The 13,674-nt window shown below is 36.8% G+C and overlaps 1 protein-coding gene across 1 annotated transcript; it reads left to right on the top strand.

The window, feature by feature from the left end:
* The first annotated feature begins 147 nt into the window (after positions 1-147).
* LOC143466797 (immunoglobulin-like and fibronectin type III domain-containing protein 1) lies at positions 148-11,416 on the top strand. Its single transcript, XM_076964989.1, has 27 exons — positions 148-283; positions 412-513; positions 664-826; positions 1,022-1,087; positions 1,169-1,344; positions 1,550-1,691; positions 2,084-2,229; positions 2,543-2,773; positions 2,919-3,129; positions 3,515-3,678; positions 3,794-3,923; positions 4,045-4,193; positions 4,273-4,423; positions 4,672-4,818; positions 4,950-5,093; positions 5,193-5,350; positions 5,438-5,588; positions 5,747-5,848; positions 6,429-6,629; positions 6,820-7,007; positions 7,182-7,296; positions 7,399-7,487; positions 8,004-8,196; positions 8,301-8,422; positions 10,302-10,479; positions 10,778-10,939; positions 11,012-11,416. Exons 1-27 carry the CDS (start codon positions 206-208, stop codon positions 11,188-11,190), a joined length of 4,038 nt encoding a protein of 1,345 aa, XP_076821104.1. The 5' UTR covers positions 148-205; the 3' UTR covers positions 11,191-11,416.
* Positions 11,417-13,674: the final 2,258 nt, after the last annotated feature.

Genomic DNA, 13,674 nt, shown 5'->3' with positions numbered 1-13,674 from the left:
TGATAAAAAAGTTTAACTTATTTGAAAAAATGTATTTGTAAAACACTGAAAATGAATTTTGAAAAGCGAAGTAAAAAAGGAAAACATCCAACGTATTACATTGCTAATACCGAAATCGCCATCCAGCATTCGCGGCTTTCCCATCTGAAAATACATTGGCCTCTTGGGAAAATAAGACGCTGGTATCCTTTTATAGTCAACGTTAATGGTTCTTCAGGCTCGTCTTCACGATAAGCCGACTGAGTTGGCTGCAGCTTGCCAACCATTATCAAAGCAACTCCAGGTAAGTGAACAAAACTAAGCTTTCCAGTTCATAGTTAGTCAATAGATTATAAGATATATGTCAAAGGCGTTTCAAGATTTTAAAGAAAATTCGTGTAAGTTTGTCCAGTTACCTCCGTTGACTTGCAGACTATTCACTCCAAGATGTCAGAAATAGTTGTTTCGAAAGGTGGAAAGGCAACTTTTGCGTGCGAGCTGCCGGATTCTTCCTTCACAGGAAAATGGTTACAAGTAAATTTCTTGCAGCTCTTACTATATATAACACGTGTACACAAGCAACGTAACAACATTTTTTGGACTCCAATGCATTTAACGATAACAATAGAAAATAAGACAAAAACGTTTCATAAGTTCTAAACGCCGAATCATGTATTTTCAAAGAATGGAATGCCACTCCAGGATGACGGTAAAAGAATTTTGATATCTCAGTCAGATGCTGAACACACTCTGGTGTTAACCAAAACTAAGAAGAATGATGAAGGAAAGATTGTATTTAAAACCGATAAAGGAAACGTTGAAGTGCCTTTTGAACTCACCGTGACAGGTTCGAAACTTTTATCTCAATTAATGTTTATACTCTACAACGATGTAATCAGTTTTTGTCAACGGAAACTTTCATTAAATAAAACCCTAGTGTATGACGCTTTAAAACTTCTAATCAGTGTATTAAGTTAATATAAAAAATTTCAGATTACTCAATCTTTTAACCAAGTTTTCATCTATTTACTATAATTTTTAGAACCCCCTGCAATCGACCCAGTAAAATTCGAAAGTCTCGCCCAGGAACTAAATGACTTGAAAACCGGTATGAGTATAAATATTAAATACACATTAATGCAAAGAAATTCGAAAAGTTTTGTTGCGGAAACGCGTGCTGATTTTGCAGGCTCCCCCATGGTATTGCGTGTACCCTTCTCTGGCGCCTCCGGCATAACAGCAACATGGAGCTTTAATGGCAAAAAAATTAGATCCTATGACAAACAATTTAAAATTGTAACAACTTCATCGGAGACCAAGCTAACTTTGGAAGATTTTCAACCGGAACACTGTGGAAAATATGAGGTGATAATAAAACGAATTTCAAATTTTAAATGTATGAAACAACTATTTTAAACTAAGTACTTCTTCAGAGACAGTTTTATTTTTGTGTTTGTATACTCTTGCAAATTATTTGTTTGTTACCACACTTTGAATATATTGATATAACCGTCTGTTATTTTGGTTAATCTTTTTAGTATGAAACAACAAACATATTGTATATTTAAAGGTTCTTTTGGAAAATGCTTTTGGAAACACCAAAGTTCCTGTCGAAGTTGCACTTTCCAATGTATCGGGTGTTAACTTTCAAACGATGACTGTGCCAGGAGAGACAGTTCAAAAATCTTCCACTATGATAATTGAACAACAAGGCAAGTTATTAGCTGTAATAATCACAGCAAAAATTTCTATACCAAAATTAACAATGTCTCGCTTTAATATTTAAGAGTCTCCTATTTTTTCAGCCAATGAAAACGTAGTTACTACTTTTAGTAGGTATTTCTATCGTGCTATTATCACATATGACTGGCTAAATATGCTCATGGGAAAATGAAACCCGCCGGCTTGCATTAATCGTCAAGTGACGTCATTAAGTTATTTATGTAATACATGCAGCTGCTTCTTTGCTAATCTTTGCTCTAAGTAAAGAAGACACGTAACCAACATGTGATATTAAAGGGTAACATAATTTCAGAATATAAGTGTCAAGAATATATTTTATATTAATTGTGTATAGCCTACATATATTTTTCCTTCATATCAGAAATACCATCCAAACCAGCTGGAAATGTTAAATTTGACAACATGTCGGCTAATCACTTTATACTAAGCTTTATCACAACTAGCAAAGGCGGAGATGTTGAATCTTACGTCGTGGAGAAATCAAGCGGTGGAAACAACTGGGAGCAGGTTTTTGTTTAAAACGATTTTTAGCCTCAAGCTTGACAACATATTGCGTACATTGCGATAGTTTGTTTTTCTTGTAGGATGCAAGAAAAGATAAATTGTCTAAATCTTTTCGGCTTCTGATTTAACTAAATAAGAAAGAAAATTATGTTCACCAAAAAAGTGGGCCGTATTTTGTAGGTTTGGCCTATGGGAGCCATTTGTTAAGTTTTCTCTTTCCTATCGGAAATAACTAAATTTATGAAATCCCAGATGTTATGATTGCTAGCCTAACCGTGTAAGTATATAGCATAGATTTGAACATTTTTATTTTTAGTGCGCCGTTTTCAAACCCGGCGATAAAACCGTTCAAGTCGAAGGTTTAGTTGTCGGCAAGCGCTACACTTTCCGCATCAAAGCAAAGAACGCAGCAGGAGAGAGCGAAGCCCTAGAATCAAGAGCAGTTACGGTGCAAAAGCCGTCCAATCCTCCTGTTCTGGATGCAGAAGTCGTGGAAAAGATCAAAGGAGAGAAAAATCTGAAGTCTGGCAAAGATTTCCGCCTCAAAGTAAAATAGTGATGACTTATACTTTATAATGACTGAACGAGTTGGTCTATATTCCTTCAAATAAAATCAAATCGAGAAAATCCTGACTCCGACAGGACCATCTTAGCGTTGCATTATCTTTTTAAATTGTTATTTATTTTTGTAGATTCCCTACACTGGCTTTCCCCTTCCGATAGCTCAATGGAGCAAAGACGGAAAGAAACTTACAACTAAAGGGCGGATTGTAAGTGAAACTAGTGATGTTGATACATCTTTTACGATCAGCGGGCTTAATGCAACAGATTCGGGAGAATTCTCACTGTTGCTAAAGAACAAAGAAGGAAGTGCTAAAGCATCATTCAAGATTGTCATTATTGGTAAGAACAACTGTAATACAATTTGTAACAATATATTATACTGTAAAGTGCAAACAATAGCCCTTTATGAGAAGTGTGATTTCACTGCACCCAAATAGGCTATACACATTTACACAGAAAATCAAATTTGACCTTTGGGGACGGTAATTTGATTTTTGTAGACAGTGCTATTGTTGTTATATTGACAAATTGTTGTTGCAATATAATTGCAAACGTTCACAGATTTTGATCAAACCTTTAAATTATCTGAAAATATTAAAAAAAAGCTTCGTTTAAAAAATGTGAAAACGAAAACGCCACCTATCTTTGTGCTCGTTTAATTTACACTTTTGTTTCAATCAAGGTATAACCTATGCCCAAGTAAAATATCGTTTGTTCATTCCAGATGTTCCTTCACCTCCAGTAGGTCCAATAGAAATGACAAAGGTTTCCGCCAAGGAAATGTCATTTTCTTGGAAAACACCAACCGCTGATGGGGGTTGTTCTATTGATGGGTATATGATTGAACGTAAAGATACAAAATCACCTGGATGGACACCATTGACAAAAGTTGGTTTTACTTTAGTATAGGCCTACATGCTTTCTCGGTGTTTGTATTGAATATTAAACAAATTTGTACAAATTGCGTTTGAGTGTCAAAATAATTTCTAACTTTAAACTATAGGTGGACCCGGATACGTTGTCTTATACGGCCACTGGTTTGACACAAGGATTAAAATATTCATATCGTGTGAAAGCCTGTAATTCGGAAGGAGAAAGCAAACCTCTGACTTCACAACTTGTTCTCGCAAGTGGTAAGCTACTTATGAAGCTTTTATTTTTGGTGCTTCCTTCAATAATATTTTTTCAAATTTTTCAAGCTTTGAGTTTTTTATTATGCAAACCAATACACAAAAGGTACTTTATGACTTGTAGGCCCTCCTAGTCCTCCCACAGCTCCTGAACCTACAAAAGTATCTTCCACTGCTATCAGTATTGCTTGGAAGGAACCGACCTGTGACGGTGGTAGTCCAGTAACGGCGTACTATGTTGAAGCTAGGCAGGATGGTGGAGAGTGGTTTCCAGTAAGAAAAAACGCCGAGCCTAATTTAAATAACTTGTTAGAAGGTGATAATTTGCATGTGGTGTAATTCTTTTCATTAGGTTCCAAGCTCCGCTGTGAAAGGTACAACTGCTTCTTTGGAGAATTTAACTCCTGAATCAGATTATGAGTTCAGAGTTTGTGGCAAGAATTCCACTGGCAAAGGTGATTGGGGCGAAAGCAAAAAGCCGATCACTGCAATGGACGCACCAGGTTGTTAAGCATGATGGCACAGTATTTTATTGATAGAAAAGTTAGGATATTTGTTTCCCGATAAACTGGAAGCCAGTTATAAAAGAATGTTTAAATGTAGCTGTTTCGATGCTCTCCCTATCTATACCAGCAGTTAAAATAAATGGAAGTAAATTTTTTACTCTGAACCAAATTTTTTTATATAAGCTTGTAACATTGAACTGCATTGGGCTAATTTAATTATTAATTTGTTTTCTATATCTCTTCAGAACCGCCTGTAATCCCAGAATCTGTAAAAGAAAGTTTGGCTAAACCAGTAAATTTTAAAGCCGGAGATGAAATTTTTCTGAAAGTTCCTGCATCTGGCATTCCTAAACCCACCACGACGTGGAGTCACAATGGAAAAGAATTAAAAGGTTTTTATCATTTACCACATCGTGCAGCACGTATAATTTCGTTATATGTAAGTTATATCACAATGATAGAAGATTCCAATATAACTTAAGGTCAGCATCTTGAAAACCTAATTTTAATAACTAATTGTAAGATGAACGGGCTGAAGCGAAAGTGGTTAAAGGTGTGGCACAGTTTAGACTGGTTGACGCAAAACGATCGGATTCTGGAACATATAGCGTCACCGTCAAAAACAGCGAAGGAGAAGCGAATGCAGATATTACCGTTAATGTTACAAGTATGTTGATATTTTCTTGCATATTCCTTGTTGTTTGCTTTAACATATATGGTTGGCGTCTCTGCGTCTACTATACAAAGCCTTTTCTGTGCTTAACAGGTGCACCAGAAGCACCAGGTGGCCCAGTTAAGATTCTTAAGGCATCATCCAAACTAATCAACATTGGTTGGGCACCACCTTCTGATGATGGTGGTTTACATATTACTCAATATGTCGTGGAAAAAACCGTGTGTGGAACAGACGACGAATGGTCCAGGGTGAGCGAGAGGACAATTACTCAAATTATATTTGTGTAGTTCTGTGAAAAATGTGCAAATGAATGCGTGGCAATTTATGCTTTAAAGCTTGGAAAAGTATTTCCTGGAGAAGATCTCCGTATGACGACCGATCACGTGGAAAAAGGAAAGTCATACAAGTTCCGGATTAACGCCTCAAACAATTTTGGCACCAGCCCTTACTTGATATCAAATGATATTTTGGCTGATGATAAGTACAGTAAGTGATGCGCTTCCAATTTAGAGTTATTGTAAAATATGGTAACTATTATGAATGATCGACAAAAAGTTGGTTAACATTGATTCTTACAGTAAAATATTGACAAATAAAAATTTCAGCAAATATTGTTTTGTATTTTATTTGCTTCTGTATTCTAGAACCACCAGCGGCATGTGAAGCACCAAAGATTTCAGAACTAACTAAATCCGCTTGTGTGTTGTCTTGGCCAGAACCGGATGATGGTGGAAGCGCAGTAACCGGTATTTTTTCAGTACCTTTCCTTGTTGTTGTTTTTAAACTAAGATACAGTGCAAAGGCTAACTACATGTATTTACCTAAAGACTTTACTGAATTTACCTTTTGTTTGAATTATGACTTGGAGTATAAGTGTTGGTGATGTAATCAGTTTTTTAAAGGTATAACTTTGTCGACAAAAAAGAAATTTTGAGAAACTGCGACCTAAACGAACTGTTAAATTTCTGCTGTAATTGCAAAAGTATAATTTTAAGAAACCTTAGGAAAACATTTCAGAGATGATTTCGGTACCCAAAAACATCCTTTGAAAACTTTGGGTGTAACCAACAAATTTCGCGGTTAATGCCGGTAGTTATCCACCGAAGTTATTTCAAAAGTCTCTCCTATTAATCAAAACTTTCTGTAAAATAGTCTATATTATCGTATATCGTATATTTGTCTAATACTGAAAAACATGGTATAGCAAACACTTTATTTCTGTCTTGAAGCAATATCATGAGCATTGATATAATTTGTTTCACGGTGGAATCGTTTGCACGTCATGTTTTCCAATATTATGATTGTATAATTTTAGAATTTCGATAGGGTATTTGGTGGAAATGAAACGGATTGGCAGGAGAAATTGGGTTCCTCAAAATGGTGGTAGATTGGTACATGAAAGAACATTGAAAGTGAAAGACCTATCACAGGGGAACGAATATCAGTTTCGAATAACTGCTGAAAATGAAGGCGGTAGCGGTCCGAATGGCAAAGAAAGTGAAATCATTACCGCAATGGATCCCATACGTGAGTAGAAGCAATAGTTTTGTAACATTCAAATTGTCCTGTATGAAAGAATACCATTTAAATTAGGTCTGGATACTTAGAAAATCTAAAAAGGATCTAACGAGTTGTTGACCGGATTTGGTGGTTTCACACTGCGTTAATTAAAAGAAGTTGATAGATTTTAAAAGTTTGCACATATTACTTTCTGCAGCCCCACCGCCCCCACCTACCGATTTTCAGATTACTGACAAAACTGATAAGAGCGTAAGCTTCAGTTGGACTTCGCCATCCGATTTAAAATCTGAAAATTTCAAAGGATTTGCAGTGGAACGTTGCTTGGAGGGTAGGGAGCAGTGGGAAAAGTGTAACACCACACCCATCAGATCATCAAAGTTTATGGTAAAAGATAAGGTTTTTGGAATACTCCAGAATAGTATTTTACTTAGTATGCTTTACGCTATGCCATGGCATTATGCAGTATGGAATCAGGACACTCACAAATTTTGAACCTAACTTATGGACTTATAAAATGATCAAGGTAACCTATATGAATTCATTATTTTATATTTGTAGGTTTGCGGACTTAAGACTGGGGATAAATATAAATTTCGTGTCCGGTCCTATAATGACGGAGGATACAGTTCATCAAGCGGAGTTAACGAGTTTATTGAGGTTAAACAACTACATGGTAAGAATAGTCTATTTCCCATTTAGCAAAGATTTTGCACTGAAGGAATCATACACAATTAATTACCAAAACATTTTTATCATCATGAATTATGGTTTGCAGAAAAGCCTAAGATATCTTTTGACTCATCTCTCGGACAAGTAATCGAAGTTGTTGCAAGTGGAACACTACGTCTTATGGCGTCAGTATCGGTATTTAGCCACTATAATCTTTGAGTGCATACTTTGTTATACATCATACTTTGTGATACATCATCATTGAAGCATTGTTTTCTGTCACATTTCTTTTCCACCCTATAGCACTTTGTGACTACTCCATCTCGTCCCATGAGCCCATATATTGGTTTAACACTAACTTGTATGCGCATATAAAATTTTTAATGTTCCAATCTTCTGTGGCTGTAGACTAGAGTTAGGCAATTTCTGGTATGGAAAGAAACTATTAAATACTGTTACATGTGGAGCAACCATAAAAAATTTAAATCATGACAATTTTCTCAGCCTAAATGTTTTATAAGCTTAATAGCTCAATATCTTAAAAAAACTTTCTGTAGGACAAATTTCTTTTCTATTGTCCAATTCCATTCCATTCCATGTGATTCCTCACATGGGAGTCCCATTCCCATGGGCAACCCTGTTTAAACACATTAATATACTGCAATATTAGCTATATTGAGTTTATTACGAACGTAATACTGTACTTTAAAGGGAAAACCAACCCCTACAATTAGCTGGAGGAAGGATGGTGTTGATCTTGACAAGCGGGGTGTTATTCAAACACAAGGTGGTGTTACGTCGCTTACCATCCGAAATTTAGCAAAGTCAGACTCTGGTGTTTACACGCTTGATGCTCATAACCCGAGTGGAACTATTCAGAAGGCCGTGCGCTTGGTTGTGAAAGGCAAGAACTACATTACTTTTTGTTTATCATAACTGGCACTTAAAGCTTGCCTATGCTAAGTTATGAATCCATAAACGCTAGTTGTAAAACCAAACATGTTTTAGACTCGCCCGATCCACCATGCAATATTAAACTTGGTGAAATTCAGGACGATGGGTCGCTGCTAATCACGTGGGATCCGCCGAAAAATGATGGTGGAAATGCCATAAAGCATTACTGTTTACAGGTTTTTTCTTCTATTTTCTTGCAAACTATTAGGTCTTGCTAATTTGCAACCTTTGGTAGAACGTATTTACCAGTGACGTAGAGTCATGTAGTGTATACTATATATAGTATAGTGAGGATATAAAAAAACTAGTATACTGTATAAACAGTATAGGCCTACTGAGGATATAATTATAACTTAGTAACACAATTTTAATGCCAAAACAGCCGACACGTATTACAGGGGACGATGTTGGATTTTCACGAAGTTAGTAAACTGGAGTACAACCGATTTAGTATTCTTTCGTAGAACTGGGTAGCATATGTTTATTGTTTATGTTATGGATCTGCCGATTTGGGGATGTTAAATAAAAGGGTGACCGCAGGGCCAAAAGTAACAATGGTAGTTGTTATTTTCCCTATAACTTTTATAGAAAACTTTGATTGAACAAATATTTTGCACCATACAGTGTTAGTATTTATTTTCTTGTAACATGATATACATAGCTTTGCGACTCTCCCATGAGTGGTAAGATTTTAAAAGCACTTTTTCTGGTTTTTAAACAGAATAGTACTGTACTTTTGGAAAATGCTTATTTTGTCGTCTAAATGTTAGCAATTAAGTCCGTGTGAAAGGAAACTCTTTGGAAGTGTTAGGTTGAACGTCTTGTTAACAATGTTACAATTTATCCCACCATATATTTCTTATTATCAACAGTCCACATGATTTATTAATAATGGACTACTCTTCTAAAAAAATGACTTTGTCTAATATGGCTGAACAGTTGTTCGACAATGCGATTTAAAAAAAAAATTGTTACGACTTGCCCCGGTCTTACCAATATATTTCACCATCATCTGTAGACTAGCTCGATGATACAAAATTTTTTATCCTATATATAGTAGGAGGCCCATCAGATTAGCATAGGCCCTCTTAATGCTTTGAGGTGTAACTCGATATGCGTAGATTTCTTTATGCGTAAACTGTAAAGTGTTGCAGCTTGCATAGGGACGACATGGACCCCAGCATATTACCGAATAATGTGTGATGTGAATTAGCTATAAAACATTTGGTTTCTCTGTTATCATCAAATCATATATAGCACAAAATGTTTGGCTTGAATATTCATTGATCTTGCGATGAATGCAGGAAAATGCATAAGAAACCGTTTTCACTTTTCATACTTATACAAAGTGGGGCTTTTCATGCGGTAAATTTTTAGCAAAATTTCATCTGCCGACTATAATAATCAAGGGTGCCTTCTATTCTTTTTTAAGTTATTTCGTGCGCTTTCTATGCTTTTAATAAAGTAAATCAGTGCAATAGGATCTGAGTGCAATATTGAATTTACGTGCAATAAGATCCGACCAGGCTGATAATAAGCTATAAATTGTTTGGCGTAAGACTCTTCATGATGTGTTACTTTGTTGCCTTTAATTTGCTGGCGTTACTTTTTTTCCATAATGTTTTCAACTATATCCTGCCAAAACTGGCAATAACGTTTTCTTCATAGGTACCTAAATGCATTGAAAATATATCGCATAAAATATCTTTGAGTACTTTAATGGCTTGGTTTTGGTGTCAATTTGCTTTTTCTGGTGACATCATTGATCTCAAGAAAATACATGGTTAAACTAAAGAATAATTACGTTAAGATCAAAATGTTGGTAGTTACGACTCATTCGAGTTAGAACGAACACCACAGCCAATGCCGTTGAAAACCTATTTATTAATCGAATGTTTGAGTCGATAAAAATAGAATTAGGCCTCCTTAAATCTAGGACTCTAAACTTGGAAAATGATACGTAGCCCACCCTGTTTACAAACGGCTTCTAACTAACCATTATGTTTCTTGATTGAAAAGTGTTCACTAAAGGTAAAAGCTTTTTTATAATAACAGAAACGAGATGCATATTCCAGAAGTTTCCAGACAATTAAAGACAAGATCACAGGAACAAATTTCCACGTGCGAGATTTGAAACCAGGTTGCACTTATTACTTTCGAATCATTGCTGAGAACGATCTTGGTCGAGGAGACGGACACCAGTCCAATTTATTAACAGTTGTACAACGACGAGGTGAATATAAAACGTTACGCTCTGGTTACCGACTTTAGCTGTCAATTTTCAGACGGGAAAATATTTTAATTGTCTTTTTACTTCCTAAATCTGAATTCCTCTGTCTGAATAAAGCATTCCACGAGCTAAAACCACCAAGCAGGATCAAGGTTGGTTAATACCTTGCCACATGGATAGAGTGGCCCTACCCAGTTTCAATCAGGCTTGTCTACACTGCCTAGAGAACAAATGTTCTACTGACGTGTAAACATACCAAGGTTTGAAGCACATCAAATAAAAACAATTTTTTAATGTTCAGCTCCATTAAGGATTGAAAGAGTTCAATATGGCAAAATAAATTTGAACAAGGCGGCTAGTATCAACTTGGCATTGAAGCCAGTCTCCGTAAAAGAAAGATCCACAGCGAAATTTACTTGTGCCGTCATGGGAAAGCCGGATCCGGAAATTACGTGGTATAAAGGTAATTAAAGTCCAGAGCATGTGCATAAATGTTTTTTAGAATAGAAAAAAATCCTTTTGCTTTGTTTCTTAGATGGTGTGCGTCTGAGAGCAAATAACAAGTATTCGATGCGAAATCATTATGGAGTATGTACTCTTACCATCAGTGATTGTCGCCCTCGTGATGCTGGCATATATAAATGCGAAGCACTTAATCCAACTGGAAGAGCTTGCAGCGAGGCTAACCTTACAGTCATTGCAGAAAAGTTTTAAACAAATGCGGAATAATTTTGTTTGCTTGTGTAATTTTCAGTTATTAGTTTGGCACCTGATACAATATTGAAGCTATGTGTGTAGATTATATGATGCTTGGTGTATAAAGCCTACTGTATTATACAGTATAGTTATTTCAACTTACGCTAAAATGAATTATTTGCCGTTGGCTTAGGTCCATATAAGAATCGCAATAACAGAAGCAAATAAAATCGCGCTGTCGTTGCCTATTGTGTTGTGGTCGTAGGCGACTGTAAAGCTAGATTTCAAAATTTTATGCCGACCTTTTCCTTAACCTCGAAGCTATGTTTTTGATGTTTTGGCTCACAGAATGACCTGTGATCTACCGTGGACTTACCACGTTGAAATCCAGCCAGCTCAATTTTGAAATATTTACAAAGTTCATTCATTCATTTATTTTTCGTTTTCAATGTGGGGGACGAAAAATTGCGCTGACGCAGGTGGTCGCAAACATGTTAGCAGTTAATGACAATAATTTCCATAAATTTGACAGGCAAATGTGACAAGGCCTCGGGGGCAAAAATGTGCATTACGGACCAATATGAGAATGTTAAAAAGTTATTAGCGTTATCACGGCCACCAAATGCAAATTACGTTAAGATATAGAAAGTTAGATAAACCTTAGAGTTCCATACGGCTTCTTAAGGTTTCATAACGCGACTGCAAAGACTCTTATCAAGATATTTTAGGAAGATCGTGGTGTTGCAAGCTGAAAAACAAGAAGCTACACAGCAAAAACTTCATGGCAAGTCTAGCTTTTAGTATGGGTTTCGGGCAAATGATGCTTGGGCCCTGAGCTTTGCTTGGGTTTATTTGCTCGAGGAAACTGGCAAGCTCTTCTGGGGAGAAATCACCAGAGATATTTCTGCCCTCCACAGGTCAAACACTTTCTTTGCTACAAGTATAAAGGACTTGCTTTCCCTCCACTCGTGCATCCCGTTTTTCGCTGTATGTGAGTGACGATGGCGTTTGTAAGGTCGTGTCGAAGACGAGGAGAGCGAGTTCAGGGACCAGTACGTTTGTTTAGAATGCCTTGCCGCTTGAATGTGAGAAATCGATGGTTTTCACAGATTTCGTTTACCGCTGTATAACGTTGAGCATTGGCATTGAGTTTCAATAAAAGAGTGGTGGCCGCTCTGTTAGATGCTGTACCTGAAAAGGCACGAAGAACAAGAAGCAGTGGGGCTTATAGGCTCTAAAGGGCTCACATTCGTAGTACCCAAACGCCGACATTCCGGTAGATTAGCTGGTTCGGTAACCTCGTGAATGTTTTTGCCGCTAATAGTAGGAGGCGTGGTGGTAACCAAAAGAGCTGGTGCCGCAGCCTGCTATTTTCCAACGGTACCCTGGTGTTGCTTGCTGCTCAGTGACTGACAGGCTGCTGTTCGTGAACTAATCAATAGCAGTTTAGGTCAGTGGTTCTCAACCTTTCATAGATCGTGGCCCCTTTACAGTGACCTTAAAAATCCGTGGCCCCCTGTCCATTAATCAAAAATGTAAATTTGTTCATTCCAAAACAGTTTTACTGCACTTCTGCTTGTGCAGTAGCCTTCGCTAATTTTGCATAGCAAGCAAAAAAACGTGAGATACTTGTGTCCCCTTTTGCCTCGTTTTCCCCTACTATCACAGCATAGCTTACTAGTGAGGCATCTGTTCGTGGACCCCGTGGAACGCCCCCCATGGTCCCACGGGAGACCATAAGGCCCTGTAAAGAAGCCATGGTTTAAGTATTCAACAAAGTGAGCAGCTGATGTGGAAATGTCCAGGAAAGTGTACAATGGTTTTTAGAAAAGAATATAATTAATGATTGGTTGTGTGGGATAGGATAGCGTAATTTATGTTTACGTCTTGAACATGCTTTATATTGAAGTTTGTAGGAGGGAGGTATTTTTTAATACCATTACATCATTTCTTGCAAATGTGTTTTCTAGCTATTGATTGAAATTTATGAATTTGTTTTTTGGCAAACACTTCAAATATCAATTGATATTTGGAAGCTTGTTCAGAATAACTTCGTGTGAACATTCCTTTTAGAACGTTCCCGCAGGTTGTTTTTTAGCATCTGTGCTGATAAGAAGTCTTTATTGGAAATGCCCGCTTCTTAACTGTAACACTGACTATTATTTGTCTATATCTCAATGTGTCAGCTTTAACTACATGTATCTCACATTAATTGTAAAAATATTGTTTTGCCCGTTACAGCTGCAACAACTCGCAGCGCCTTTCTTGTCGAGCATTTTAACTTCCATCGCTTTCACGCTTTATTAGCTCACACTTCTACCAGCGAGGGGATTTAGGCAAGTGAATCATCGAGATAGAAAGCGTTAACTGCGTGAATCAGCGAAATCAACAGACGAGCTGTCTGAGCTAGCCATGGCAATTGTAACTCATGTATTAGACATCTTATAAGCAGTAGTATTACTCATGTTCTTGGTTATTCGTAATATTGAGAAAGTGTACAGC

The sequence above is a fragment of the Clavelina lepadiformis genome, chromosome 1 (genome assembly GCF_947623445.1).
Source record: "Clavelina lepadiformis chromosome 1, kaClaLepa1.1, whole genome shotgun sequence".
Taxonomy (NCBI): Eukaryota; Metazoa; Chordata; class Ascidiacea; order Aplousobranchia; family Clavelinidae; genus Clavelina; species Clavelina lepadiformis.
This window is presented reverse-complemented; position numbering and strand designations above follow the sequence as displayed.

What these genes read in the sequence shown, in the direction of transcription:
- LOC143466797 (XM_076964989.1), top strand. Translation starts at nt 206, where the DNA reads ATGGTTCTTCAGGCTCGTCTTCACGATAAGCCGACTGAGTTGGCTGCA. An exon ending in TATTACCGTTAATGTTACAA is followed by an intron (nt 5,094 to 5,192) that starts GTATGTTGATAT and finishes TGTGCTTAACAG; the next exon opens with GTGCACCAGAAGCACCAGGT. An exon ending in TGAGGTTAAACAACTACATG is followed by an intron (nt 7,297 to 7,398) that starts GTAAGAATAGTC and finishes TATGGTTTGCAG; the next exon opens with AAAAGCCTAAGATATCTTTT.